This window comes from Artemia sp. Qi Xiang Cuo, chromosome 3 (assembly GCF_049724085.1).
Source record: "Artemia sp. Qi Xiang Cuo chromosome 3, ASM4972408v1, whole genome shotgun sequence".
Taxonomy (NCBI): Eukaryota; Metazoa; Arthropoda; class Branchiopoda; order Anostraca; family Artemiidae; genus Artemia; species Artemia sp. Qi Xiang Cuo.
Window position 1 is genome coordinate 2321688 of NC_142796.1, and position 26579 is coordinate 2348266.

Sequence of the window (26579 nt, forward strand, 5' to 3'; positions counted from 1 at the left end):
TCAAAAAATTACATGCAAGTGCTGACTTTATACTATCAAAATACCCAACTGCTGGAATTTTCCTGATGAGTGACGCAAACGATATAAGACTTGATTCTACGTGTAATGCTTTTAATTTAAAACAGGTCGTTAATGTCCCATCTACAAAAGGCATTACTACTCTTGATTTAATTTGCACTAATTTTTCGAAGTTTTACAAACCCGTCTCCACTCTGCCCCCTCCAGAAGGTAGTTTCCACTTTAGCCTTTTCCTATCTCCGGTGGCTAAAGTTAAACAGTCGTTTTCTATAGCTGAAACCGCTTATAGACCTCTCACTGACCCAGGACTTTTCAATTTTGGCTCCGGGATTACTGCTGGAAATTGGTCCACTGTGTATCAAACAAATGACGTAGACTGCATGGCTTTCTCCCTCCAAAATTTATTGAGGAGTAATTATGAATCCCACCTTCCTGAGAAAAAATTCAAAACGTGTTCTACAGATAAGCCTTACGTTACTGAGTGTTTTAAAAAACTTATAAAAAAAAATCAATTTTTTCAAAGCAGTTCGCATTACTGAGGCTAATGGTCTAAGGAAGTTCATAAAGAAAAAATTAAGAAAAGCAGCTTCTAATTATTATAATAGTAAAGTCAAAGATCTATGTTCTAACAAGCCCAAGCATTGGTATAGAAAAATTAAAGAAATATGTGGGAAAAGTCCATCCGAGGTTGTTTTTCATCTCCCTGAACCCAATAATAAGACTGCCAATGATTTAAACTCGTACCTAGCTTCCATCGTGCAAAGTCTCCCCCCTTTCACTGGCTCAAGTCCAACTATTCCTCCCAATACTTCCATCCCCTTTATTTCTCCCTCTGATGTTATAAATAAAATTCTAAAGCTTAGAAAATCAAGTATCCCTTGGACATCCCAGTTGACTTAATTAAAGCCTTTTCAGACAAAATTGCTGACCCTTTATCAAATATTTTCAATCACATCATAAAATTTGTTAAATTCCGAAGCTGTTGGAAAGAAGGCTTTATATAACCTGTCCCAAAAAAAATGCACCTGTTTGACTTTCTCCAACATTTGCCACTTTACAGTCACATAAATTTTTTTGAAAATTTGTGAAGGTTTCCTCTGTGACTGGCTTAGGAATATAGTTTGTCCGCGTATTGACAACCGGCAGTTTGGTAACTTAAGGAAAACTTCCACTACCCATTACCTTGTGCACTTAATGCATACCGTCGTAACTAATCTTGACAAACCAAGTGTTTGGCTGAACCTGTTTCCTAGGTGATTTCCAAAAAGATTTTGTCCTGGTTTACCAAACCATCCTAATTCGTTCACTACTGGTTAACTTTGAACTTGATCCTCTGTTAGTAAATATTGTTATATCGTTTCTTTCGAATAGATCTCAAGTTGTTAAATACAAAAATATTTTCCCTAACCCCCTCCCGTCATGATTAACGATATTGGTAGGGATTTTCCCCAAAGGTGGAAATACGTAGATGACTTGTCGATCCTTGAAGTATGTCACAGGACTACTAAAAGTGACCCCCTCGGAATCCTAACCCCCATTTCAGATGAAGCTAAGCACCTAAATGTGAAAGTAAATTCCACCAAATCAAATATAATGACGATACTTTTCTTGAAATCTACTCCCGTTGTCCTTGACTCTATCTCACTCGAAACTCTTGTGAAACAAGTTAAACTCCTTGGTGTCGCAATTCCAAATTACCTTAGGTAAGACAAGCATGTTTCAAATATTGTTAAACAAGCAAATATTTCGAACTCAATGTTAAAACTTTCAAACAGGTTTAGTTGCCCTAAGATGCAGTCCCTCAGTGTTTATTTATCATTAATCAGGCCACTATTAGAAAATGCATGTCTAGTCTGGTAATTGAATCTTTCAAGTGAACCTAGCGACAAAATCGAGTTGGTCTAGAAGTGTTCGCTCCGGATAATTTACAAAAAGGGCGAAATTTTATACTCCTTCCTCCTTAAATCCGCACGCATTACCAGGTTCAAAGAAAGGAAAATACAAATTTTTTTGCGTTTTGTTAAATCCGAAATATCTAATCCTCGTACTGAGGACATCTTTCCTGATTTACATGACCCCATTAGACTCCGTCTCCCCCGCTTAGCTTCCCTAGCAATTCCAACATATTCACCTATCCATACCATTACTGAGAGGTTCCGGAAAAGTTTTATCCCCTTTACTCTGGCACACCTAAATAATCCCTGAACTATGCTCTCTACCAAAATTAACTCCTCCGTCTCTTATTTTAGTTGTTGTGGATGCTAACAATAATCATGCGTCATTTTTTTCTTTTTATCTTTTTCACTTTTATTTTCCCTTTTGTTGATAATTATTTATGTTAAATTTCTTTTCTGACCTTTAATTTTTTTTTTCCTTTAATTGTATTCCTTTCTTTAATTGTAAATATTTATTTTTACAACTAATTTGGCTTGATTTTAGGAATTTTTTTTTTAATTTTATTTATTTGACCTTTAATAAGATTTTGCCAATGTTTTTCTTATTGACTGTTATTATCTTTTATCCCCCCCTCTTTCTTTTTCTATTTTCTGTTTCTATCATAGCCATTTGTTAAATTCTTTTCCCCTGGAATATTCACTCCCCCCAGAAATTTTCCTCCCTAAGGAAGATTCTCCCAATAGAAATCCATCCCAAGCCCCCCCCCCCAAAAAAAAAATTGCCTGTATACTTCCCAGTAACAAATACTAAACGTAAACAATGAGCGGATTTCATAACTTACAGGCCTCTCCCCACGGACTGCGGGGGTCATTTTACACCTGAAGACGTAATTATTAGATCTCTCAAATATACTGAACAAAATGGCTATCTCAAAATTTTGATCAGATAATTTGGGGAAAAATGGGTGTAGGAGGGGGCCCAGTTGCCCTAATCTTTTTGGTTACTTAAAAATGGCACAAGACCTTTTAATTTCTGTTCGAATGCACCCTTTCCCGATCTTCTAGGATCATTATTTTGATACTCACCCTTAAAAAAAAAAAAAAAAAAAAAAAACACGCATCCGTGATCTGTTTTCTGGCAAAAATGGCAAAATTCTAAATTTTGGCAGATATGAACTTGAAGCATCTACAGTAGGGTTCTCTGGTACACTGAATCTGATGGTGTAATTTTCATTATGATTCCTTTGATTTTATGGAGTTCCCCCCCCCTATTTCAAAAATCAGGCAAATTTTCTCAGGCTTGTAATTTTTTGATGGGTAACACTAAACTTGATGAATTTTTATATGTTTGGAATCAGCATAGTAAGCTGATTCTTTTGATGTATCTATTGATATTAAAATTTCGCTTTTTCGAGTTTCGGTTACTATTGAGCCGAGTCGCGTCTTACTTACTACGAACTGTTTGATTGGCTCTGCTTTTTTGTAGTGTAGGTCAATCATTTGTCTGAGACATTGGTCAGAGAAAGAATTTAAAATTCGAGGAAAATTTAATAATAATTATTATGTAATATTCACTATATTGTGTAAATAATGACAAATCTTTAATTGTAACATTCTGAATAATTTTCCAAAAAGATTCTGAACTTGCACACTGTATCTTATGTTGGAGGATGGATTGACATCCTTTTATTTTAGGTTTATTGAACTTAAGAATTTAAGGGGAAATGTGTTTACTTGTGTTACTGATTACTTGCTACTGGGGTTGCTTACAATTACTCCTAGAAATGTTGTAGCTATAGGCGTTTTTATTTTTAAAGATGTGGAAGCCTGCAGATTAGACTTTTCATTCAAGTGTATCATTTTATTGGCTTTGTAAATGCCTTTATTCGTTTCTAAACACTTAAATGCATATATTCGATTAGCCCCATCTTCTAAAACCTAACTGGATTGTCCTTGTAAAATTTTAATGTAGTCAATGGACTGAAACGTTTTTGAGTCGCAAGATTTTGTACAAGTGATCTCTCTGTGGCTCTGTGTTTATTCCTCAGGGAAACGATATTGTATTCATAGTATTTTTTCTTGCAGTACGGGTTCAACAATATTATTCGCCACAAGGAGGCTATCACCTGCATTGCTCTATGTTTGAATCATAAAAGTGCAAGGTAAAGAATTTTTTTTTTTAATCTAATGATGAAAGTCACGAAATATAGTATTTGGTCTGTTAAAACAGATAAGCGAAAATTAAAAAAAAAATAATTAAGAAGAAACACGACATGTTTCCAGCCATTGAAGAAAGGACGGATGGATATGCAGATATTTCGGTCGAGACTTCCGCTCAATCGCCCTCACTGCACAACCAACCTCAAAAGGAAAACATTAAGTTACAATAGGTTTCCTCCAAACAACGGTGAAAGGATAACATTTAACTTTAGAAATCCTATTTTACTTTTAACATCTTCACTGCTCCCTCCGTCTCTACTAATAATGCTAACCTAATGAATCTGCCCACTTGATCAATCTTTTCGTTACCCAACGTCACCTTTTCATCTTCACTTATTCCTAGCCTTAGTGACTTAGTCTTCTTAACATTAATTTTTGAACCTATTCTAGCACCCTGAACTCGAAAAACCTCTAAAACTTCATTCATGTTACTCACACTTTTATCATCAGCATAATCTAAGTCCAGGAGAGTTTTTCCTCCCCATTTGATTCCGTGGTCTCCCATTGTCTTTCCCGAGCTCTTTAAGACAAAATCCATCAACGTGATCCATATAAAAGGGGATAGAACACAACCCTGCTTAACTCCTGATTTAATACGAAACCAGCTGCTACCCTCATTTCCTTTAACCGCAGCAGTGTTATTCTCGTACATAGCACTAATCACTTTAATGTATTTGTCTGGTATACCATACAAATATAAAACCTTTGTTAAAGCTCTTCTATCAACAGAATCGAACGCTTGCTCAAAATCTATAAGACTGAGGACCAAAGGTGTTTGACAACTCAGGCGCTTCTCAATTATTAACCTAAGAGTGAAAATTTGATCGACACATCCTTTTCTAAAACCGCACTGTTCTTCTCTTAACACTTTGTCTACAGCATTTCTCAGTCTAAAAAGTATCATATTACTAAGTAATTTGCTACCTACAGAGACCAGACTAATACCTCGATAATTACCACACTCACTCTTATCACCTTTCTTATACAGTGGTTTAATTAAAGTTTTCCTAAAACGGTAGGTAATTCCCCTTTTTCAAAAATTATATTCATAATCTTCAGTAACGTATTTCTAACCTCAGAGCCACCATATTTAAGAAACTCATTTACCACACTATCAGCACCTGGAGCCTTATTATTTTTAATCTTTTTAGTACTGTTGCTAACTCTTCCTCGCATGACAAATCTTCCTTCACATCCAAGATATCACAAACTTTTTCAATTTCCTCTATATCTTTTCCTGAACTCTATCTCGGTTAAGCAAATTCTCAAAAAGTATCGACCCATCTCTTTTTAGTTTTTTCCTTATCGCTAATTGCGGCCCCATTCCTATCTTTAACTGGGCCAAGTCCGCGTTGACTACTCCCTCTCAATTTGTTAACATGCCAGTACAATATTTTACTATTATGCCGTCTAGCTGCATCTAAGGATCCAAAGCAATTTTATTCATGGCCTCTACTTCACACCTCCTTAGTTCATATTTTAATGCTTTCTCCACTTTCTTTACATTCGTTTTGTTTTCGTATGACCTATCAGTAAGATAATTCTTTTACAAGCCCCTTCTCCTATCTATTAAACATAAAGCTTTTTCACTAATATTCCTAGCTGCAGTCCTAAGTTTCTTCCCTAAGACACCATCAGCAACTTGACAAATTATTTTTCTAAAATTATTCCATCCATCTGCCGCATTGTCAAATATTAAACTCTCAAGTTTTTTCCTAGTAAAAACACCTTATTTCTACCTAGGACCCTGTCTATTTGCCCCTGTAACTGTAAGTGAACTTCATCTGAGTCACTAGTTTCTCCTTCAGTCGGTTCTACAGGGGCATATACTACTTGGCTTTTCCTTGCTAAGCTAACTTGGTAAGCTTGGTAAATTAATATCATTCCCACTTCTCAAGGGCAGGACACTTTGATCCACACCAAATAAACGAACAAAGCCACTGCAAGGTGAACCTTGCAGTGCCTCAACTTCAACATCAGCCTCTAACAAGAATTCAATAAATGGGTCATCAATTCACCTTTTTTTCTTACAAGTACTCACAAGGGGTCAATCGCTACCTATCTTGTACACCGTTTTTCTGTTTTGAATCAAAAGACGTGCCCCAGGTCTCTTCTGCACCCCTAGTAGATTATTCCCCTGCCCCATGACCATTCTGTCATCATTATCAGCAATTGCAGTATGTTTAGATTAATGTTTCACACTTTGCAGAAAATAATGAAAAGAAACCAGATTTCTTACAATATCTCTTACAGATGGTGAGGCACTGGAACATCGTAAAGAGCTGTTTAATGGCTCATTTTAAAGGAAATTGCCACATCTATTCCTTTTGTAATTAAAAACAAAAAGTTTTTAAAATAGAATTACTCTTTACAAAAAACTGCTTCAACGTCTGCTGTTGAAACATAGTTAAACAGAGATCAATGATTCACTAAATTTAAATTTCACTAAGGGGCGGATCCATGGAGGAGAGGGGCCTTTGTCCCCCAGAAGGTCGAATGTCGCAATAAATACAGGGGCGAAGGAGTGAAAAATACCACTGGGGGAGCCCAGCTTCGTTGGTTCCCCTCCTCAGCACACATTATTATTTTTTTTTGGAGGGGGGGGGTTAATACCCGATTGCTACCCTTTCTGTACACTGCTTTTTCCTATCACAACTAAGTACAAAGGGTCCTAAGACGTTGCCTGAACTCCTAATAGATATCCCTCCCCCAACAAATCCGTCACGATTGTCAGTAATTACAGTTTAGAACAATATTTCACAGTTTACAGAAAATTATGAAAAAAGATCACATTTTCTAAGGAAGATCGAATAGGAAGAGGGTGGGTGGGGGGGGGTCTTATAATATTCATGCAACTAAATCAAGAAAAAGATCCAATTTTCGGAAGAGGTGGGTCTTGAGAACTAACTACGCAATTTATGAACTAACTAAACAATTTGTAATACCTTATAAGACACGTGGAAAAAAAGAAATTTATTCAAAAATGGAGTCATTAGTGCAAAAAATATTTTCCACTTCAGAATTAATATAGAATTTGTGCTTTGAACAAAAGTATTAACCAGATGGAAAGTAAAGTATTGAAATTCCAGACAGAGACCGAAGATAAATGTTTGTGTCTTTGCAAAATTAAAATACAAGTTACTTAAAATAGCAACAAGTCTCAGTTTGTACAAGGACTATTGGTTGCTCAAAATATCTTAAAGCCAGATAGCTGTGCTTAGCTTCCCGGTCCGATTTTTACGAGGAATATTGTAAAAAGTAGTTGTATAAGAAATATTCCCTCCTTTCTTGAAATTCCTAACCAAAAGTTTTATTAAAACTTTTAATTTACAAAAAAGTATGACAAATTTTGTGTGCAGCTTTAAGGCTAGCATAATGGGTCTTGTGCACCATAATATATATTTAGATTTGTGCTATATATTTAAGAGCAAGCTCGACGTCCTCCAGTCACTTGTGACTTTAAAAGGCCACCGTAACTTTTAATTTCCAACCAAATTTGTCGCCTTTGGGTTTTCTACAATTCCTTCTGTATGAAGAATAAATAAATACGACAGATACAGCCCATTTTGTTCTTTACTTAGGCTAACTGCTGGTTGTCCAGCGTAGAGAGAAACACAACTCTTTGTGTCATTTCGGATGATCAAACAGCCAACCTAATAGCTTCTTCTTACTCTTAAGTGCCATCTTAAGTGCGATTTTTGCCGGTGGTACATAAATAAATGTCTTCAACTATCCTTAGGTGGGCTAGCTTTCGGCTCGTTTCTTTTGTGAATGAAAATGGAAAGTTTATTTTTCTTGGTCGTACAACTCTGTTCAATTTAAATAAACATTTCCACGTGGTGCAGTAGTACAAATGTACCATTGACATTCTTTTGTTGATTTCAACATTTCAAAAGAGTTTTTTTTTGTTAGTTCTGTTTTTTTTTTTTGTGAGAAATCATTGATGCACCTTCTAGATATTTTCTGGAAGAACGAAATGTCAATACTCCTTGAATTGAGACCTCATTTTGTTCTTGTGTACTACCAGTTGCACGCAGTTGCTAAACGATTAAGTTACCCACACTGTCAAGAGCATCTGATAGATGCATTTTGCTTACAAAAACTTATATTTAAATAATAGATGAGTGATAATTATAATTTTTCAATCAATTCATATTCGAGTTAAAGAAGAAACAATCGAAAAGGATAATTTCGTAGGATAAAAGGATAAGGTTCGTTTTGTTCTTCTTTTGTCTTTAGACCTTTTATCAGTATAATTTTTATTTCTTATTTACATTCGTTCTTATTATTTCTTTTTTCCTATTTCTTATTATTTCTTACACTGAGGGTGATCAAGCAGAGGTCTTGACTGAAATATCTGTATATTTCTTCTTCCCTTTTTCACTGGCTGGAAATGTCAATTTCCATGTTTTTTTTTCTTCACATTTATGTATTTTTTCTTCTTCGCATACAATTTATTTTTTCTTATTTCATTTATATTTGTTTTTTTTCTTCACATTTTTTTTTATTTTCTGATGCATTTTCAGTGTGATCTGAGAAATCATTTATTAAAATAGATGGATAAACGCATGGAATACATTATATATCCCTCCGTCCCCTCCAAGTAAAATTCTAATTTAAACTAATTTTAAAGACTAATATAGGCTTAGAAAGGTCTCTTTTTACAAGAAACATGGAGAATATCAGAATATAAACTACTACTGGATTAGAAAAGGATTTTTTACAAGAAATATGCAGATTATTATATAGCATAGGGTGAATGTCCAAATGGGCCTTAATAAATCACTTTATAGCCCCCCGTCCTATATAATCCTTAGGAAGTTATATGGGAGGTACAGCAAATTAGCCCTGCAATTCAAGTTTGTTTCATTTTATTCCCGTTGGAGTATCTTTAAGCACATTTTCAAAACTTCTATAGATGACACTGTAGTATTTATTCTTCATTTTCGATTCTATACTCATTTCAGGCTACACTGGATAAGAAAGCAAGTGTTTTACAGGTAAAAGTGGGAACATTAAGACTACACTTACCAAAACTAATTTGAAATGAAGCTTTTAAAATAAGTGTATACAGAATTAGAAAGAAAGTGTTTTACAGGTAAAACTGGGAACATTAAGAATACAGTCTTATCAAAACTAAGTTGACTAAACTAATAAGTTTACATAGATGGAATTTCTGCCTGTATCACTACCTCTCTTTTCTCATTCTATTCCTCTTTTTTTCTTTTTGAAGATATGACTTATTTGTTGGCGGACGAAAACTTTTGTCTGAAGCTAATTATTGAAAGCCCAGCTTTCTTTAGAACATTTAGCAAGAGCCACTTTACTACACTTTTTATGAAAGACAATATATTACAAAATACATTTCACATATTTACAAATTAAATCTCCCTTTTCTGGATGATATTTTTTTTTCTTTTAACCTTCATCTGAGTGTTTAATCCCTTCCTCTTCCACAGGCTTACTTCTGAGTTTAAAATTTGCCCCGCTTTGTTTAACCTTTTCTGCATTTGTTTGATACAACTGATGGACTGATTGACCAAGCATTTTGGATGTTCCTTAATTTGTATTGATACAACTGATTGACTGATTGACTAAGCGTTTTAGATGCTCCTTAATTTGTATTGATACAACTTATGGACTGATTGACCAATCGTTTGGATCTTCCTTAATTTTCATTGATACAGCTGATGGACTGATTGACCAAGCGTTTTAGATGTTCCTTAGTTTGTATTGATACAGCGTATGAACTGATTGACCAATCGTTTGGATGTTCCTTAATTTGTATTGATACAACTGATGGACTGATTGACTAAGCGTTTTAGATGCTCCTTAATTTGTATTGATACAACTTATGGACTGATTGACCAATCATTTTGGATGTTCCTTAATTTGTATTGATACAGCTGATGGACTGATTGACCAAGTATTTTGGATGTTCCTTAATTTGTATTGATACAACTTATGGACTGATTGACCAATCGTTTGGATGTTCTTTAATTTGTATTGATACAACTGATGGACTGATTGACTAAGCGTTTTAGATGCTCCTTAATTTGTATTGATACAACTTATGGACTGATTGACCAATCGTTTGGATTTTCCTTAATTTGTATTGATACAACTGATGAACTGATTGACCAAGCGTTTTGGTTGCTCTTTAATTTGTATTGATACAACTGATGGACTGATTGACTAAGCGTTTTAGATGCTCCTTAATTTGTATTGATACAACTTATGGACTGATTGACCAATCGTTTGGATGTTCCTTAATTTGTATTGATACAAGTATGGACTGATTGACCAATCGTTTGGATGTTCCTTAATTTGTATTGATACAGCTGATGGACTGATTGACCAAGCATTTTGGATGTTCCTTAATTTGTATTGATACAACGGATGGACTGATTGACTAAGCGTTTTAGATGCTCCTTAGTTTGTATTGATACAACTTATGGACTGATTGACCAATCTTTTGGATGTTCCTTAATTTGTATTGATACAACTGATGAACTGATTGACCAAGCGTTTTGGTTGCTCCTTAATTTGTATTGATACAAATGATGGACTGATTGACTAAGCGTTTTAGATGCTCCTTAATTTGTATTGATACAACTTATGGACTGATTGACCAATCTTTTGGATCTTCCTTAATTTGTATTGATACAGCTGATGGACTGATTGACCAAGCATTTTGGATGCTCATTAATTTGTATTGATACAAAGGATGGACTGATTGACTAAGCGTTTTAGATGCTCCTTAATTTGTATTGATACAAGTTATGGACTGATTGACCAAGCATTTTGGATGTTCCTTAATTTGCATTGATACAGCTGATGGACTGATTGACCAATCGTTTGGATGTTCCTTAATTTGTATTGATACAACTGATGAACTGATTGACCAAGCGTTTTGGTTGTTCCTTAATTTATATTTTCTCTTTTCTTCTGTTATGCTAACCAGATCGTTTAAAACTTTTTTGTTTAAAACTGCTTTATATCATACCATGTTTTATACATATTATTACACTTTCCATCTTTTTCATTATTCATATTTTATTGAACAAAATACTTACAACATACATAGTAACATAATATTTTTCTGGGCTGCCCGAGCGCCTGACACAAGGCTTTCCAAAGGGACAGTCCAGTAAACATGGAAAAACAAATATACCCACATCAAAATTTCATTGAATCAAAATTTCACTGATCAAACTAACAGCTAACAGTAGTCACCCAATTACCTTCAACATAAATCACCAAATACAAATCAAACATCATCCTCCCATTCCCCAACTGTAAAAAAGGAGCTTAAATTGGTGGGCTATTAAGCTGCGGAATTTGAGGAATTTTATAAGGTCTGTTTAAACTCTCCATCCAAAGCTGCATGATATTCTGTGTATTTTTTTGCTAAAAGCCTTTCTAATCCCAGATAACCTGAAAAACTGTCTTTCAAATTAGTTTAAGTTGAAGTTTACGTGGGGGAAATTGATTGTTCTTCAAAGTCTCGTCTTTTTTTTGTTATTTATTTGATAAATCCTGTAATTTTTACATTGTAGACTTTATTGTTCCCTAGAAATGTTCCCTGCTGTCTGAATTTTATTTTGTGTAAGTCCCTTGGAAGAAAAGTCTAGAATCAAAAGTGTTAGTATAAAGTACCATCTATAAAATAGCTAAAAACAAGTTTAAAGACGCTCGAACGGAAAAATAGAATTAATTGCAAGGCTATTTGGCTGTATCTTCCATATAAATTCCTAACAGTCATATAAGATGGGGGGGGGGGGGGAAAAGGAGGGTTATTACGGTCCATTAATTAAATTGGTGGAACATCGTTTTTCTCAAAACAACATCTATAGCTGCGTCTGTCGAGTATGGCTCTAAAACAAGGGCACTTCGAAAGGCTAAGGAACAAATATATACTATAAGTTTTCCAAAAGGGTTGTCCAAGGACTGTCTATGGTATTTATTTGAATGGCCGCGTATTGAACTAAGAGCTACACGAATAACGTGGTTCAATGCCAGTTCTTTTGGATATACTGAAAGAAACTTAAGATCGATGCTTAAGTCATGTCTTATGAATGAAGGATGGTATGTTTCCAAATCATTCTCTTTTTTTTATTCCATCTTTTGCAGGAAGTCCTAGCTCGGGAGTGAAGCTCTGGCCAGATTAGGCTGAAGGAGGAGCATCTGCAGCCCTGCTAATGCCAGGTGGCTCGGTGCTTTAATGAGTTGACAGCAGTAGTAGTAGTATTAAATTTACTACCGATAAACCGTGTCGTTTTTATTTATTTAAAGACGTGCCGCTATCAATTACTTGGCGATGTGTCATTACTTTTGGCAAGTGTACAATTGTCCAAACTGGCAATTCCACAATTATCAGTTGTATGAGTAGTTAGCTCATAAAATAGACAAATCATGGTTGTCGCCATAGCTGCAATCTAGCAACGAACCACGGCCCATAGTAATGAAAACTAAAAGGAAATGTTTCCTCTTTTTTTCTTCACTGCTAGGGGGGGAGGGGGCAATAGCTTTGTAATTAACAAAAACCGATATGTGAAATAAAATGCAATTTTGACAAAAGACTGCAGTTTCATATACAAGATGACGTATCTTCTTTTGACAAGGAATATGATAACATGATTTTTGCAAAAATTGAATTTTATGTTATATACTATGTTTTGTCAAACAGTTGCTGGATTTTCGAAAAAGGGGGAAACGCTCCCAAAACTTAAATAATCTTAATGAAAATCGTACCATCAGATTCAGTGTATCAGGGAACCTCACCCTAGGAGTTTCAAGCTGCCATTTCCAAAAACTTGTAATTTGTATTTTTTTTTTGCCAGCACAAAGATCATGGATGCGTATTTATTTTTAATTTTTTATTTATTTGTTTTTTTCCCCTGGGGATGATCGCATCTAACCAATGGTCCTAGAATATTAGGAGAGGACTCATTCTAACCAAACTTAAAAGTTCTAGTGCTCTTTTTAAGTGATTAAAAAGATTGGAGAGCAACTAGCCCCCTTCACATGCCCTTTTTGCCAAAGTCATCCGATCAAAATTTTGCGATTGCCACTTTGTTCAGCATAGTTGAAAAGACAAATAATTATGCCCTTGGGGATAAAATGACCCCAAGGTCCCATGGGGTAGGGCTGTAAGTTGTGAAACTTGCCCATATTTTATGTATAGTACTTGTTTTTGGGAAGTATACAGATGGGTGATTTATCACGGGGAGGATTTTGCGTGGGGAGGGATGCTTCTGGGGCTGGGGGGGTGTTTCTGGAAGAAATTCCACAGAGGAAAAGTTTCCGGTATGATTTGAAAGACGATCAGAAATCGACGTCTTTTTTCGAATGAAAGTTTGCTAAGAGAAATTTTTCAGGCGGAATCGTATGCGAAAAATTTTCCGGGGAGAATTTTCAGTGAGGATAGAATTGTCCAGGGGAGTTTTCCAGGGAGATTTTGCGTGGGAGAAAGTCTCCCACGCAAAGTGTGAGGATGTGTTTTGTGGGAGGGAATTTTCTACGGAGAGGGAGCCAGATTTCCCGGCATTGTCTGAAAAACGATCAGAAATTAAATAAAAAAACAAGTTTTTTCAGCGGAAACTAAGGACTAATATTAAAACTTAAACGAACAGAAATTATTTCGTGTATAAGTGGGGGTGCCTCCCTCCTGAATATCTTTGTCTACGCTAAAATTTGACTTTTTGTCCTAATTCTTTAAGAACAACTCCTGAAACACAAGGACCGTTTAATTAGAATAAGATACTTTTTTAAAGTGCTAAAAAATTTCATTGTGAAGAGCGAGGTATTTAGCAGTGCCCCCCCCCTCATATACAGAATAATTTCTGTTCGTTTTAAGTATCAGTGTTGCTCCTTACTTTCAGTTCGAAAAAACTTGTTTTTCTTAAAATTTAATTACTTAAAAAGCACGTAGATAGTGTAACTTCCTTTCAAATGAGCCCTTAAATAGCTCTCTATGACGTTCCAGCTCCCCGCTAGCAATGCTCCCTCTAGCTTTGGTGTAGTGCTGATTTTTTTTGTGTTTTGATTTATAACAAGTTATTGTAGTAATCCTGCTACTACTTCATTCATTATACTTATTCTTAATATATCTAAACTTTAACATATTTTTTTACTAATTTATACCTAATTTTATTTATTTATATGTATTTATTTATGTTTTAGGACAAAGGCTTTAGTGCTTCAGCTTCTTGCTGCCATTTGTTTAGTAGAAGGTGGTCATGAGCTGGTTTTAAATGCTTTCGACCGTTTTAAAGAAGTATGTGGCGAAACAAGACGTTTTGAAACAATGATGAAATATTTTTGCCATTACGATACATTCCATATGGAATTTATGGTAAGTATTCTTATGTAGTCGAGGTAGGTGGAAGTCAAGATGGTTGTCAAGGTTTCAATTGGGAGATCAAGGGGGTAAAAGGTGAAGGTTCCAATCGCGGAGTGGGTCGGGGCTAGAGGGAAAATGCCCTCCCCGTTCGATTTTAAAAATTTTTGGTTCAATGCCCCCTCCCTCCGAAATTAAGAGAAATACATCTTTGTATCTTAATAAAAAAATACTTTCCCCAACCCTAACTACTCGTGAATCTTCTCTCCTGAAAGTTAACATCTTTGATGCTTTTCATTAAAAACAATTTACACCTAGGGAAAGTTCTTACTGGCTTGTTGAACACCTATATTTGACTCTAGTAACTTGATTTTGGCTAAGTCTAACCCAGGTTTGGACCTAAGGGGATTGGGAGGGGGATTCTGGCCTGTCTTCTTGAATATCTTACAATTCGAGATTTTTTTTTCCGTAAGCCCCATCTGTTTTGTATACTTCCCCTTGTCATCGTTTGATTTATTAACAATATAAATGTAAAATGTACTTATATAAATATAATATATAGATAGCAATATAAATAAAATTATATTAAGAATATAATGTAAAACTATACCTAATATATTATACGCTTATATGGTGTCTTGGTCAAAAAGGCTAACTAATTAATTATCAACTGAAAAGAGATTTAACCAATGTTGTTTCAAACTTTGAGGCAGGTTATGGCCAGTTGGAGTTTAACTTGGAGGATGCAAAGAGATTGGGATGGAAGAGGAGCGTGCGTAGCTGCGTGGGCCTCAGGCGGTTTGGTGCTGTGGTGAGTTGTTAGTAGTGGTAGTAGTAGTTACGGCAGATCTGGATACTTGCTGGATATTTGTATCCAATTTATAGAAGATATCCAGTTTATTATATGTTATTATAACACTAAGTTAGTTATCAATGAGTGAGACGGGGAATGCCCCTCCCTTTTATCCTTCCCTGACACGCCTAATCGCAGGAATTGACCAATCGGAGTTTAACTTGGACCTACCACAGATCTACATACTTGTATCCAATCTATAGAAAAACTTACAAGAAATATGGATACTTGCTATTTCTATAAAGTAATTATGCAGTTTTTCAGGTGCAAAAATTTGCAAAAATTTGGATGCAAAAATTAATGAATATACAGGTCGAACAATGCTGTGTCTTTCTTTAGAAAAAATTGTCCTTTCCAACGATTTGTTGAAAGGGTTTGACTCCACTGTTACAACCTTTATAGATGTTCGTTGGACTTGAATGCCTTACTGGTTTTAAGCCGATGCGAGAAACCAGTTTGCCATCACCAAACCTAGGAGTAATAGATTGTTGTATATTTTAGATTAAATAATTATGTTAATAACTAGAAAATGGTATGATTAGCCATACAAAATATAATGACTGAGGAGGCATAGAAATATGAGATTACAGAGTGTGTATGCTTAACAGAATAGAAAAAATGGTATATCAAAGGAAAGAAGAATACAGTACAAGAAAAATAGAAATGTAGAATTATAGAATAGGATATTTTCTATAACAATTTTGTAAAATAGAATAGAATCGAAAACATGAAATTGTAAAAAACAGACATGAGTGAAAAATAAAATACAAAAGTTATAACATGGAATGTGGAATAGAGAAAAACAGAATAATATTACAAAGAAACATAGAGAAATAAAAAAAAACAACGACAGAAAATAGAAAATTATGTATTTAACAATAGTACAAAATTAAATAAATAATATAAATAGTAAGATGATTCCAAAATATTATGAATTCATATTATCTCAGCAGTTAAATACTTGGTTAATGTATTTATATGAATATTATAAAATACTAGTCAAAAGCAGTTAATTCTTTATAGTTGTTGGATATAACTATTTGACAAGATTGAAATCCGTGCTATAATTCCTCTCACTTGATTTCAAAATTAAATTTACAGGTTGCCTGTCTTCAATTTATAAATAATATTGTTCATACCGTGGAATACGTAAATTTCCGAGTTAGAAATTCTTAAATAGCCAATCGATATAAAAGTACCGAAATACTGTGTGTTGAGCTTAAGAGGAAAGTTTAAGAGGAAGTAAGAAGAATTACTGCCATCTGGTGCCGCCAGTTTAAGGGGAAGTACTGCCAGCTGGTGGTGCAATCGTCCCTAAAAAGTTACGTAGTCTGTACAATGTGATCAGCTGAATCTAATTCCTCTCCATAAATTTCGAAATTTAATTTACAGGTCGCCTGTCTTCAATTTATAAACATAATTGTTCATTCCGTGGAAGACGTAAATTTCCGAGTTCACCTTCAGTATGCTTTCACTGAACTGGGACTAGACGAAGCCCTAGAGAGATTAAAACATCACGAAAGTGAAGAACTGCAAACTCAAATTTCAGCCTATCTGGATAATGTCTTTGACGTGGCTGCACTGATGGAAGATAGTGAGACGAAAACGGCTGCACTTGAAAAGGTTGCAGAGCTTGAAGATGAGGTAGCACATGTAAGTCCATTATTTTTCATTTCAATTTTTCACTTTCATTTTCAATAATTCTTTAAACATACTTTTTGCTTATCTTAGTTTGTTCATAATGTTTTCTTTATCTATTTTTGTTTCTCTTTTATTTGGGTTAATTTTTATTTCTGTTCAAAGTTTTAATATTGTCAAAATCTTAGAATGTTCAAAATTAAAACAATTTAAAAGTATTTTAATTTACTGTTTTTGCAATTTTCACTTGTTCAAGGTCTTCCAGTAGAAATTTTTCAATTTATTTTTGCTTTGTTTGACTGAGTTTGTACTCTTTTTAATCGTGTTAGTTGCTAAAATCAATTTTTTTTTTTTTTTTTTTTTTTTTTTTTTTAATATATATATAAATTCAGTCATTTTTCATATTTCAAAAGTTCAATGTCATTTAAAGTGAAATTGTGCTACAGGACAATTTTTCTCTCCCAAGAAAACGTTTGTGCTTTTTAAGTAAACCCTTTCTCTTATATCGTCATGATGAAATACACTTTAAGAGAAAATGGCAATTCTCCCAGAAAATTTGGTTATTTTTCTCAGTTTCTGTTTAAACGTTTAGGAATATCAATCCTTGTTCTCCTAGTGAATGGCCATTCTCCTTGTGAATTTCGTTATTTTGATTAGCTTTCCTAGTTTCAACTTTTGTTAATGTCTCATAGCAAGCTCAGGTCTCTTTGGGACAAGCTGTTCTCCTAGTGATTGTGATATTATGATCAACTGTCATTGTTTGAACTTTTATTAATACCAATCCCTGTCCCCCTAAGTTAAATGAATAGTCTCCTATGAATTTTGATATCCTGATGCTTAAACCTTTATCAAGATAAGTCCCAGTTCTCCTAGGTTATGGTTACACTTAAGGGTTATGTTTGTTTTTATACAATATTTAACTTTTCAAAATTTTAGTCTTACCAGATTATCTGACCTTAGTGCTAATAACTATACTACATTGTTGTTTCTATTTCCATACCATATTTCACTTTTCAAAATGTTAGTAAGACTAGAATACCTAACTTTAGTCGTAATGACTGCTTTTAATGTGTCTTTTAATTTTCATACCATATGTCTATGTTCAAACTTTCAATCAGATCAATATATCTGTTCTCCTAGTTAGTGGCTACTTTCCTTGGGAGTTTTAATATTCTGATCATCTGTCATTCTTCAAAATTTTAATGAGATCAATCCCAGTCTTCCTGGTCATCTGTTTATTCTCCTAATGAATTTCGATATTTTGATCAACTGTTGCTGTTCAAACCTTTATTCAAATATATACCTAGTTAATGACCACTTCTCCTAGTTAATAACCACTCTTCTAGTGAATTTCGAAGTTATGACCAATTTTCATCATATGAATTATTTAGGAATATCAGTCTCTGTTCTTCTAGTGGTCTTCCGGACCTATCACAGGAGGGGGCTGTTCTGTACAACTGAAGCACTTGTTTATTACAGTTTTGAAAAGAAAATATTCTTAGTTGTTTTATTTTTTTCCTTGGTTATGAAAATTACCTACCTAGTTTTTAGTTTTTTCTTTTTTTTTTTTTACATGGATTTTATTTTGGTTCATATCTGGGTATTATTTTGTAGCTTTTAATTTCTATTGTCATTTTGTGTAGCGAGTAGAATGCAAAAAGTAATTCTCTTTTTTCAGGAAATCGCTTAGAACTCTTCCTTTTTATATAAAAATTCTATCGTTCTTTTTACTGACTATAAATGGACTTTTTTGTTCGTTTTTTTTATAGCACTCAAATCAACTTATGATATCGAAGGGCATCGTATGCTGTCAAAGGGTACCCAGGGGAGGGGGCTGCCCCACCATTCTCCTCCTCCCTCCCCCTAGAAGACAAAGCTAAGTGCAAAATTTGGTTATATTTGGAAACAATTCAACGTTTTTTTAATAAAAAAAAGCTCCCTCGAAACTATTTGACTACATCTGGACACACAATAGCTAAACTAGAATCCTTTGCTATAATTCTATAAGCAAGAGGATTGAATTCCCGTGGGTGGAAATGGAACCTGAATGTTTACTTAATAAACATCTTCCTTTTGAAACACAGATCCACGAAAAACTGAGTCTACTGGAGCAAGATGGCTTCACAAAACAGCTAGAGATGGAGTCTCGACTGCAGCAAATAATTACTGAACGCGATGAGCTTTATGAGGCCCGATTGAGACTCGAGGGGGAGCTGGCGTCCATTCGAGTTACGCAGGCGCAGCGTGAAGAAGAGACAAAACAGAAGCAGAGTCATTTGGAATGTCGAATCCAGGAGCTTGAGAGTATAGCTAATACTTTACCTAGGTCGGGTAAAGGTAAGAACAGTGTCTTTATTGTTGCAGTAGGGAGTATATATGCTACCGTGAAAGACCGAAATTGGAGAATGTATTCATTCACCGATGAATGTCCGAAATTCCTTTTTCTCTGCTTGGATTTAGTCAGCTTTACCACTCAGCTTTGTCAGTTTTATACAACGTTTGATGGTAACAGGTTAGTTTAGGTTTCTAACCCATTTCTGAGATTTATAACCTAATTTAACCTAACTTTAACGTTAACCATCAAACATTGCATAACACTGGTAAAGCTGACTCGCAAAGCTAACTGAATCAAAGCAGAGAAAAAGGAATTTCTGACATTCACCGGTGAATGTCGACATTAACCAGATTTCGGACATTCACGGTAACATACATATTAATTAATTCGTGACCTGAGAGCGAAATTATGCTACTGCTCGAAAACTCATTGTTGGAAAACGTAATTAAAGATTTAAATTTTTTTTGAACGCTCTATATTTTTGTTTTTCCTGATTCAGTTTCATTTTTTTTCTTTTGTTCTTAATAATAATGAAGATAAATAAGCAGGATAGGATAATTTCACTCACAGGGAAAGTGCTGACCTGTTGATTAGGACAAAACTGAATTGTCTGTTGCTAAGCTACAGAGGATCCTACCGGGTTACCACATGTGCCCTTTGAAAGAGCAAAACATATATACTAAATGGCAGAACATTTTTCAAATTGTGGTTATTTACGGAGATAGGATAATTTTGTTCTCAGGTCACGAATTGTAAGAGTACTATTTTAATAATAAAGCTCAATTAATAGTAATTAATGATAACCAATTAATTTGTATAATTACCAGTTTATTATGACAATCAAATCTTTGTGATAACTATATTTGCTGAATTCATTATATTTTACATTGGTATAATTGATGAATGTAATGCAACATAATATAGGACACTTAAATGTGAGGACACTTTGGTGCTTTAACTCTAAAACTGCTAGCTCCACTTTAAAAAACTTAAACTCTAAAAAGCTAGCTCAAAGGCTGCTAGCTCCACTACTGGCGCTATTTTTATTTACCAGCGCCTCTGACAGCGTGGCGTTTCTCAGAAATGGGAAACTCAGAATGATCGTAATTTTAATTCATACAATTTCGAATATCAATGAAAGGTCGAAGCTTATTTGAATCCAACTTTAAAGCTTCTCGAAGCAAGCATATTTTTCATTTTTTAAACTTTCTTTTTATTGATTCTTAATAGGCTATTGAACAGAATTCGGGCAAATTCAGAAAGGTATACGCAAGTGTAATTATTGTTTCCTTTTGGCAACAGTAGTTATTTATCCTTGGGCTAGTGTTAATCAGAAATAAAAAAAGAAAAGAAGTAGTGATAGCCTAATAGTAATAATAATAATTCTGATTCATTTTTTAGCCTCTGTACAAAATTGCAAAAAATAGTAAAAAAAAACCCAAAGTAAATTAAAGAAGCAAAAAGACAAGCTTATTTTGCAAACAAAATTGCAATAGCGGCATAGAGAAAAACAAAGAAACAAGAAAAGCATAAGGTAAAGGATTACGAATATGGGGTAAGCCTCATATGACCGTGGTAAAGAAAAAAAATCTTTGAACAGCTTATTGATAGCTTATCAAATGACATAACAATATTAGTAGCTCCATATTTCGCTCTAATTTTCCTGTTATGATGATTTCGAAAAAAAGGATAAACAAACAAAAATGCAATGATGGAGACAAAAGAAAAACTAACAAACGAGAAAGTTACAACATGAAAGAGCTCAAGTGATTCCTTTGTGACAGCGGCAAGGCCATAAACTAAAAAAAAGTCTTTGGACAGCTTATCAGATAGCTAATAAAACGGCATAACAATATCAGTAGCTCCATATATGGCCTGAATGATCTTGTTACGATGAATTAGAGGTATATAAAATCAAAATCTTCATTTACAATAGCCATATCAAGCAGTCCTTGGTAACGCACTATAAATAAGGAGTGACCCGGCTCAATAGTAACCGAAACTCTAAAAAAAAAAGAATTTTGTTACCAATAGATATATAAAAAGAATTAGCTTTCTATGCAGATCCCAAATTTAAAAGTGTCATCAAGTTTAGTCTTACCCATCAAATGCTACAAACCTGAGAAAATTTGCCTGATTTTCGAAAAAGGGAACACACCCCCCTGAAAGTAAAATAATCTTGATGAAAATCACAGCATCAGGTCAGCGTATCAGAGGACCCTAGTGTGGAGGTTTCAAACTCCTTCCTGCAAAAATGTGGACTTTTGTATTTTTGCCTGAAGACAGATCACCGATGCATGTTTATTTTTTTTTTTTTGTCTCTTTTTACCAGGGGTGATTATATCGACCCATCGGTACTAGAATATCGGAAGTGAGCTCATTCAAATGGAAATTAAAATTTCTAATGCCCTTTTTAAGTCACGAAAAGTATTGGAGGGCAACTTTTTCCCCTCCCATGTCTTTTTTTCAAAATCGTCTGATCAAAATTTTGAGGTGGCTATTTTGTTCAGGATAGTTGAAAGGCCGAATAACTATGCCTTTGGAGATAACATGACCCCCCATAGCCCCCGGGGAAAGCTCTTTAAGCTATGACATTTACCCATGTTTAAGTTTAGTATTTGTTAGTAGGAAGTATGCATATTTTTTTTATGGGGGAGATGAATTGTCTGCTAGGGGGATTTTTCATGGAGAGAACTTTCCGAGAACTTTCCATGGGGAGGGAATTTTCCAAGGGGTGAATTTATCAGGGTAAATTTTGCACTAGTGGAATTTGCCCAAATTTCTATACGAAATTCTTCTTATGTCTTGCTTTCTCCTTGCCGAATCAATTTTACGCGTAGAGATGTTAAGGGTAATTGTCCGCGGTACATTTTTACCAGGGTTGAATTGTCTATCTAAAAAATATATCAGTGAGGAGTAGGGATTTTTCTGTGGAAGTGGAGCCAGACTTCCCTGATATTATTTAAAAACGATCAGAAATTCAATTAAAAAAAAAGAAGTTTTTTTCAACTGAAAGTAAGGAGCAACATTAAAACATAAAACGAAAATAAATTACTACGTATATGAGGGGGTTGCCTTCTCCTCAACACCTCGCTCTTTACGCTAAAGTTTGAATTTTGTCCCAATTTCGTAAGAACGACTCCTGAAATACAATGTTTGTTTAATTAGAATAATAAGTTTTTTTTTTAGTACTAAGAAAACTTTAGCGTAAAGAGTGTTGTGTTGAGGAGGAGTAATCCCCCTCATGTATGTAGTAATTTCTGTTCGTTTTAACTTTTAATGTTGTTCCTTACTTTCAGTTGATAAAACTCGGTTTTTGATTTAATACTAATAATAAATTATTTTTTACTCACTTTTTTACTTAGATTTGTATATTATTTTTTAGGTTTAATATAGGTTTGTAAGTCTATCAATATAGATTCTAATTATTATTATTATTATTATTTGTCTGAAAAACCATGGTACAAAACGAAAAGAAGGAGCATAAAAAAAGGTAAATGAAAAGAAAAAAAAATACTCAAATGACAACATACGATATGAAACTGAAGTGAGAACTTTTCTTAAGACAGTGAGGCTGAAAATAAAACTAAACGAATATTTCGGCTGTATGACGAATAGTCATCTTCAAAAAGGCAGAAAAAACTAAAACAAAATAATAAATAAAAAATTACGAACAAATGAGAATAACAAAATTGAAAACTCAGGATCGAAAAGCTCCTCGATCGAAACAACCTAAAAAACTAAAATTAACAGAGCCTTAATATCATCACTTGACAAAAGTTTGGCTAAGGCCTAGTTCTAGTTCCCTACGACCTCCTTTTTGTTCGAATGATGGATACGCCAATGATGGTAGTCATTACAGCTTACAATAATAAACATAAAAGAAGACACACGCAGATAATACAATTATTTCAAAAGAATTCTTGTTTTTTTTAAAGAAATAATTGGATTAGCTATGTCACACTTTCTACTAGATAAGAATTACGAATCCCATGGGGGGAAACGAAGAAATATTTCTTTAAGTGAACGAAAACAAGCTAAATTACTAATTAATGTAATGATTTTTTTGGCTAACGGCAGATGTCATTAGTTTCAGAGACAAACTTGAGTTTCTCATACGCTTTGTAATGTATTGATAGTTCTTTTTATTGAATGGATGAATATTGATCTTTTTTTCTCGCCACTCCGAACATGTTCTGCTGTCAGCACACACGTCCGTAATATATATATATATATATATATATATATATATATATATATATATATATATATATATATATATATATATTACGGACGTGTGTGCTGATAGCAGAATATATATATATATATATATATATATATATATATATATATATATATATATATATGACGTGTGTGTATGTATATGTATATATATATATATATATATATATATATATATATATATATATATATATATATATATATATATATATATATATATATTACGGACGTGTGGGCTGACAGCAGAATATATATATATATATATATATATATATATATTATGTTTAAGAGATAATTACTTGGCAAAAGCAAAAAAAAAAAAAAAAAAAAAAAAAAAAAAAAAAAAAAAAAAAAACGTCGTCCTAATCCAGCAATTGAGACAAATGTGCACTTGAACGAGGCTCTCACCTTACACATCCATCCAACTACCTAGGACCAAACAGTATACCCAAACCATCAACCAAATAGAAATGTCCAAATCCATGCAAAGTTGTCATCAATAAATGTAAGTCGTTGTAAAATTACCAGCAAAAGCACCTTAAATCTAGAAAAATATCTCCAAGTAAAACCTTCCATTTAGGGCTCATCAGAAGAAATACCACCGGCCTTAACGGGTTTCGAGTCTTTACATTCTTTACCCAGCACGGTGGCGCCTCTACCATAAGATCTATATGGTAACCCTATGTCAGGTAAAACCTGTGAAATACATGCATACTAGTCAAGCTATTAAAAATTACATACAAAAAGTGTTTCAATGTTTCCATAGTAAAATCCCAGAGGTCACTGAAAGAGACCATTCTGGAACAAATGAAGACATGTCCATATGTGTCTTTTATTGTTATCTGTAACCAATTACCAATTTAAAGATCCACAAGCTTTTTTGAAACCCCTAGAAACTCAAACATCAAAAAAAAAAAAAAAGAAAAGCAAACGATAAATTAGAGTAAAAGATCATTCAGTATTTATTTATAATTTTTTGTATATTTACTTCAGAGTTCATGATACATGAAACTAAATTTTTTGAATTGCCAACTAATTTTTTTGGCAGAAAAACCTCTTAAGATCAGTTTTTCGCTCAGCTTTTTACATCTATTTTTAAAATCTGTGTAATTACTGCATATTTTTGCATACCTAAATAATTGGGAATAGATAGATAGATAGATCGTGTATTTCAAAAAGCCCAAGAGCCATATACACACAAAAAATATGAAAATAGAAAAATTACAACAGAGCAAACTACAAACACACATTAACATGAATACATAGCGAAAAATACCTTCTGGTAAAATACAAAAAAAAATAACTTTAATTCCATATAATTAATACTAATTAATTGTAAAAACATTTCTTTCTTTTTAATCCCTTCTCTATGTACGCACCAATACGAAATATTGTGGTTGGATTACTACTTTGTAAGATATTTGGAAGCAGCAAAACAATCCCATGTAAGTAATTTTCCCTTAAATCAGAGAGCACCGGGCACTTTCGGAGAAAATGGTCCAAATTGGGAATAATAATAATTGGGAATAATAAGCCGAATAAGTAATATTTGAATGTATATTACTTTCAAGATATGGAAAATTAATTACTTCAAAATTAAAATCATCCGTTTTATTATATAATTTAAAAACTAATTTATTATTATTTGAAATATTAATATTTAAATCTAAGAAATGGTTCGAGTGTCCCATCACACAGCTAGGCTCAAGAATTAGCTCTTGTGGATAAATATTTTTTTAAATCTCAATGAACTCTGCACAATTTGTTAATAAGAGATCGTCCAGATATCTTTTATTATTTGAAAGGTTATATTTTACATTACTTGGGCTATTTTTATTTATCATATATTCATATTCTAATTGACTTAATATTCTAATTGATATATATATATATATATATATATATATATATATATATATATATATATATATATATATATATATATATATATATATATATATATATATATATATATATATATATATATATATATATATATATATATATATATATATATATATATATATATATTGGGAGGGGGGGGGGAGAGAAGGAAAGCCTAAGTCGATCTCCCAAAATTTGCTAAAAACTTGTTAATTGTGAAAAAAAGAACCACAGAAATCCCCATATTTCGGAGGGTAAAAATTGTTATAATTCCCGAAAGAGATTATTTATTTGAAAAACACGGTAACATATGAAAAAATTTGCAAAAAATGACATTATCTAGGGGGAGGGGGGCTCTTACTGGTCTGAAGAACACCACCTTCATACTTTCCTGACCTTTGTGTTTAGTACTAGATCAGGGCAATTTTTTTTATTCTTAACAATACTTGTCAATAATATGTTTTTATTTTCAGATTCGAGTCCATCTACAAAGTTTAATACTCTTCCAGCCACAGGCACAGTCTCAACAGCACCTCCTCCTCCTCCGCCCCCAATGTCACTGCCCGCAGGAGGATGTCCACCACCTCCTCCACCGATGTTTGGAGCTCCACCCCCTCCTCCTATGGGTGGCCAGGTACCCCCTTTACCTCCTGTTTTGTCTAGTCAAAGTGTAAAAGGTACTGGTGGAGCCCTATTACCTCCCCCGCCGGTTATGAACGGACTGATGGACGCAATGACAATTAAGAGGAAAGTGCAGACTAAATACAAGTTGCCGGTGTTAAATTGGGTAGCAATGAAACCAAACCAGGTAGGCAGAGAATTTATAAATGTTCAACTGAGTTCTTATAGAAGTCGAGCTTCTCTGTGGTAACCAGATTTTCCGTCACCCGATGAAAAATGCGCCTACCCCGATTTCGTGAACGAATAATTGGTTCGCTTCTGTTTAGAATCTGACTATAAGAGAAGTCGTAGGATAACGAAACAAAACGAAGAAAATCCAGAATTATGGCCGGGAGCATCGCTCAGCCATCCTCAGTACAATAGAATAAAAAAATATAAGTTGAGCTCTTCAAAACGAAATAAAAATAAAGGTATTAAAAAAAGTGCAAAATAAATATAGGCTGTCGGTATGAAATTGGGTAGCAATGAAAA

At 33.8% G+C, this 26579-nt stretch overlaps 1 protein-coding gene across 2 annotated transcripts in view; it reads left to right on the forward strand.

The window, feature by feature from the left end:
- The window catches only part of Frl (formin-like protein), a 189744-nt gene that overhangs the window by 73582 nt on the left and 89583 nt on the right, over nt 1-26579 (forward strand). For both annotated transcript variants that reach the window (XM_089108397.1, XM_089108399.1), the window contains exons 8-12: nt 3999-4075; nt 14319-14490; nt 16721-16981; nt 19051-19303; nt 25901-26235. In XM_089108397.1, the coding sequence (XP_088964523.1) occupies nt 3999-4075; nt 14319-14490; nt 16721-16981; nt 19051-19303; nt 25901-26235 (1098 nt within the window). The remainder of the gene's footprint in view (nt 1-3998; nt 4076-14318; nt 14491-16720; nt 16982-19050; nt 19304-25900; nt 26236-26579) is intronic.